The following is a 5,420-nucleotide window of genomic DNA, read 5'->3' as shown; positions in this document are numbered from 1 at the left end:
TAACCCTCTTGAATGAAGCTATAACTCGAGATTTAGGGTTTAAGACACTGGAGGATGAAAGAGGGGTGCACACCTTGGACTTAAGGTGCTAAAATAGTGAGCCAACCCTTAAAATTAGGGTTTGGGGATCTTGAACGTACGATGGGTGTACTCCCTGTACGTTGGGCGTACGTCTCCCAAACCCGCATCCATTCCCACATGTACGTTGGGCGTACTCACGCGCATGTCACCTTGCATGCATGGGACTGCTTCGCCAATTATTTCCATTATGGATCAAAATTGCCAATAGCTTCAAAATACCATAGCTCCCACATCCCAGGCCCATTTCCAATGAAACTTTTATCCACGAAAAGGTGGTGAGAAGCCCTACGCTCCTAATAACACACCCAAGCCTTAAAACATCCCGAACAAAACCCAAAATCTATAAAATACCGAGATACCCAATTACAATCATACCCTTGGCTCCGAAGACACACTCGAATATTTGGATCACTTATACCATGACAAATACATCCAAAATGTGATGAATCCTTCCTTTCTCGAAGCCCTAAGCCGCATGACAATTGATGACTGGGCCGTAGCCCCAGGCAACAGAGCAAATCTGAAACCGAGAGTTACAATATAAAATACACCATTGACTTTTGTTAATTTGCTTTAAGTACTTCCAAGCTTCAAGATGGATTTGTTTTATTTCTCTCCTATATTTAATGAACTTCCTTTTTTGTGTGGTGTTGCCAATACCCCAACAAGATCTTTTAAGTCTTACATAGTTGTACCTTCATGAGATTACTTCTAAAGCGTCAAAGACAAAAATGATGGAATGTTAAAGGCTTACATGCTTATACCTTTGTAGTTAATTATCTTTAATCAATGTTTAGACGGTTCATAAATAGTATCACTTTTCATTGGCTTTTTGCAAATACTTTAATATTTTTCTATTGAAAAGACAAAGTCATAATAAACTTGTATTAATTTGTAATATAATTATACTAGGTGTGAGCCCCATGTATTACATGGGTGTAATTAAAACAATTAAATATGTATAAAGATTTGAGAAATTTGAATTTATAAGAAAAATGAGAAAAATATTGAATTACTAAAATTAAAGTGCTTTTTTTTTCTTTTTTATATGGAATAAAAATTAATTCAAAATAACCACAAAATGACATGTGGCAAAATGAATGAGAGTGTGACAAGTGTAAAAAAAACCTTCATTTATTAGAAACTAGGCGAATGCCCGCGCGTTGCGCAGAAACACCTATATAGTTGAAGTCTTTACAAATATATGATTTTTTGAATATAACAATAACGTTGTTGTTAAATTTGATATAATAATTTGTATATACTAAATTGATATAATATATTGATTATTTTGAATTATATGATAATATATACATTTATTATAACTTCATAATCCCAATCGTTTGAATGACTTTTACCCGCGAGTTACACATGAATAAAAATAAATATAATATATGATTTGATGTTATTTATAGTTGTTTTTATTGTTAATTAATTTTTTAAAATTTATTTGCTTAATGTTTTAATTTCTATTATTATAATTATTTAAAACATCAAAAATTGTTTTTTTATTTTAAAGCTAACAATATAATCATTTATGTAGAGTTGTTTTTAACTATTGTTATTGTAAGTTATTTTAAGCTACTTATTTGGAAACTTTTAACGATTATAAAAATATATTTAAGAAATATTTAGTTAAATTGAAATTACAATTTAGTTTTTGCTTTTATCACTACAATTTATCACTTTTAACTATTTACAAAATATTTTTTAGTTTTTTTAAATGGAACTGAAATTTATATTTGAGTTGACATTGTAATGCGCAGAAACACATATATAGTTGAAGTCTTTACAAATAAATATTTTTTAAAATATAACACTAACGTTGTTGTTAAATTTGATATAATAATTCGTATATTAATTTGATATAATATATTGACTATTTTGAATTATATGATAATACATAAATCTATTATAACATCATAATCTCAATCGTTTGAATGACTTCTAATCGCGATTTACACATCAATAAAATTAAATATTATATATGGTTTAATATTATTTATAGTTGTTATTTTTAACCGATTTTTTAAAATATATTTGCTTAATGTTTTAATTTCTATCATTATAATTATTTAAAACATCAAACATTATTTTTTGATTTTAAAGGTAACAATATAATCATATATATAGAGTTATTTTTAACTATTGTTATTAAAAGTTATTTTAAGCTACTTATTTGAAAATTTTTAATGATTATATAAATATATTTAGGAAATATTTTAGGTAAACTGATATTACAATTTAGTTTTTTGCATTTATCACTATAATTTATCACTTTTAACTATTTACAAAACATTATTTGGTTTTTTTAGTCCAACTGAAATTTATATTTAAGTTGACACTGTAATGTTATATTTAAATTAACAATTTAAGTATTTTGTCCAAACTGTTAAAAAATTGTAACTTTAAACTGATAATGGTTTACATGCAACAACATTTTAAATCTAATAAATTAAGTATAATATGTTAAAATTTAAGGACATAACTTTATAAATAGAAGTAAAGATATTATTTTAAAATTGAAATTTAGTCTATTTATGACTACACTTTAGGTTTGATATTTATTTAACCTTATTAACCAACTTACAATCATTATTAGAAAGACCCTACAATTTATCACTTTTAACTATTTATAAAATAATCTTTGGGTTGTTTAATTTAAATAAAATTTATATTTAAGTTGAGCCTATAATGTTATATTTTAATTAATAATTTAAGTATTTTATACAAATTGTTCAAAAATTATACTTTTAAAATGATAATGATTTACATCCAACAATTTATTAAAACTAATAAATTAAGTATAATATGTTAAAAGTTAAAAAACATAATTTTATAAGTAGAATTAAAGATATTATTTTAATATTGAAATTTAGTTTATATATGAATACACTTTAGATTTGATATTTATTTAACCTAACTACCAAATTATAATTATTATTATAAAGAAATTGAAAAGTCATGAGAGTTTCAAATGAATGTGGTGAAAGGAAAAAAGAATAGAGTTTCAAATATATGAGATTTAAGAAAAAATTACAACTTTATAAGTATGTATGAAGATAATTTGTTATAAATAAAATATTAGTATCAATTTGAGTTGGTCTTCTAAATTAGCGTTTAGCTTTTATTGTAAATTTGTACGTAATTTGGTTGTATTTTAATTTAGTGTTTTATTCGTATTCTAATTTACCATTTAATTCATATTATAATTTCATAACATTATAATATATTAATTATAATATATTAAATATTGATATCAATTTGAAGGTATTGTGAGATCTGTTCATGATATAATATGCTTAAAACAATACTTGAATTTTAATTTATATTTTCAATAAATTAATTTATACATTTTATATAATAAAGTTTGAAAATAAAATTTTCAAAGGATATAAATAAAAAGAAAAGATGATAGTTAAAGGGTTATACTTATATTGTAACTAGATAAGGGTGCATAATGTAAATTAAAAATATATTGGACCGAAGTTGTGGGTTGTGGGGTCTCCTCCTAACACCCCTGTTTCTACAAACCACTTTTCAAACATCCCTATATTTACAAAAAAAAAAAAAAACTAGTACAGCTGCAGGCCCGTTCAAAAATTATTTTTTTTCTTTAATCGATCCATTATAATTGGTAAAATTAACCAAAAGCTGAACTATCCAAACCAAAAGTTTCAGTGTCACGATCATTCGATTGAAGCAAGTTACTTTAGCTTATGATTACAAATTATTTCATATAGATGTTAGTTGCATGTTATATATGTTAGTTACATGTTGGTATTCATGACATAACCATCATATCTCATCACTATGGAATTATGGATTTAGTAAATGTCTTATTTTTCTATCAATCTCCTAATCCTACAACAATTTACCAAAGTATATGGGATATTAAACAAATAATTTCAACATTAATTAGGATGAAAAAAGAAGACACAAGTTATAAACTTCTGTGGAAAAAAGGATAACCGATAAAAACAACATAAAATCCCGACTTATTATAGCATCACCGACAAACAACCGACTATCGATGCCATTATCGTACTCAATATCCAATTCTGAAAGAAACCCTTCGCAGATCCGCTGCAAGTCAACTTATTGTCGTGATATGTGCATTGAGGCCGGTTCCTGAAATCGAATGAAAATTATACTACTAGTTAGCAACCATATAATTAATATGATAAGCGTGCATATACGTATTACAACCATAGAGGAAAAACCTACTTCGATGCGCAAAACGTGATAATGTAATCGGCTCCTGTACAAGTGAAAATACTTGATGGATCGTCGTACGCATAACTATACGAAGTAGGACAAGCATTCTTAAATTTCTTCGAGTAATACGTTGGTTTGCACGTGGCAGCGTTCCCATAAATACCCCGACAACAATACTCATCAGTGTTAAACACATCACAAGCACTTCGACAAGCCACAACCTTACCACCAGCCTTAACAGAAAGCTCCGAAGGGCAGTTTTGGCGCAAGTCGCCAACGCATCCAGCAACGCTACAGTTTCCCTTACCATTAACGGGCCTAACAGACATTGGCAGGTTAAAGCCGTCAACAAGACTAACGTCGTAAAATTCCACTGGGGTGAGGGTGAGCTCAGCAAGCGTAGATGGGGTCTCGCCGGAGGCGGTGCACTGGAGTGATGAGCCACATCGGCCGGTAAGGCATGTTCCATTGCCGGAGCTGTCGAAGCTGCACTTGGTTCTACCCCATATCCGACCTGACCAACCGACGGGTGCTGTGTGGACTCTGGATTCTTTGGACTTTAGGGCGTATCCTCCACCACCAAAGCTCTCGCCGGGGGTTATGGCAGGCCATATTGTCTCGTCACAATCGTTAGTTATCGTGAAAACTCTTGCACAGTCTGATAATATGTTTCCTGTGAATGCGTTACCGAGTTAGCTATGTTAATGAATCTATGCACAGGAAAGAAATGGTGGTGATTGTACATACCTGAGGAAAGGATCAAGATCCCGAGGAAGAGCAAATGCAGAGAGGTCGGAGTTGGTCGTGCCATGGCGGTGGTTGAGATGATGCAGGGAAAATGAGATTAGCTAGGGAAGAATATAAGGTAAAATGCATGCATGTGGTTTGGCTTGTGGTAATAAAACTGGAATACGTAAATATGGAGTAAACCAAAGGAATCGTCAACATCAGTACTAATCCTTACTCTCAAGCTTACGAGATTCGATTCTATACTTCCATAGTTGCAAACGTAGACCTACCTATAGTTAATTAGTGGATCAATTCTGGTTAAACTTATATCGATTAAAATTTTAAATGTAAGATATTTTTGTCATTTCGTTAAAAATACTTTTACAATTTAA

At 29.5% G+C, this 5,420-nt stretch overlaps 1 protein-coding gene across 1 annotated transcript; it reads right to left on the bottom strand.

Annotated features, from left to right (window-relative positions):
- Window positions 1-3,968: 3,968 nt before the first annotated feature.
- LOC145063446 (pathogenesis-related thaumatin-like protein 3.5) lies at window positions 3,969-5,176 on the bottom strand. The gene is made up of 3 exons (XM_079011052.1): window positions 5,047-5,176; window positions 4,309-4,972; window positions 3,969-4,212 (listed from the first exon to the last, which is right to left on the bottom strand). The coding sequence occupies exons 1-3, from the start codon at window positions 5,108-5,110 to the stop codon at window positions 4,083-4,085; spliced, it is 858 nt and encodes a 285-aa protein (XP_078867178.1). The 5' UTR covers window positions 5,111-5,176; the 3' UTR covers window positions 3,969-4,082.
- Window positions 5,177-5,420: the final 244 nt, after the last annotated feature.

The sequence above is a fragment of the Lactuca serriola genome, chromosome 7, assembly GCF_051521515.1.
Source record: "Lactuca serriola cultivar US96UC23 chromosome 7, Lser_US96UC23_V15, whole genome shotgun sequence".
Lineage (NCBI taxonomy): Eukaryota > Viridiplantae > Streptophyta > Magnoliopsida > Asterales > Asteraceae > Lactuca > Lactuca serriola.
The sequence above is the reverse complement of the archived record's forward strand: the minus strand, read 5'-3'. Positions and strand labels throughout refer to the sequence as shown.

Coding starts and splice junctions, on each gene's coding strand:
- LOC145063446 (XM_079011052.1), bottom strand. CDS start 5,110: ATGGCACGACCAACTCCGACCTCTCTGCATTTGCTCTTCCTCGGGATC. Junction 4,973..5,046: donor GATCTTGATCCTTTCCTCAG/GTATGTACAATC, acceptor ACGCATTCACAG/GAAACATATTATCAGACTGT. Junction 4,213..4,308: donor ATCACGTTTTGCGCATCGAA/GTAGGTTTTTCC, acceptor ATTCGATTTCAG/GAACCGGCCTCAATGCACAT.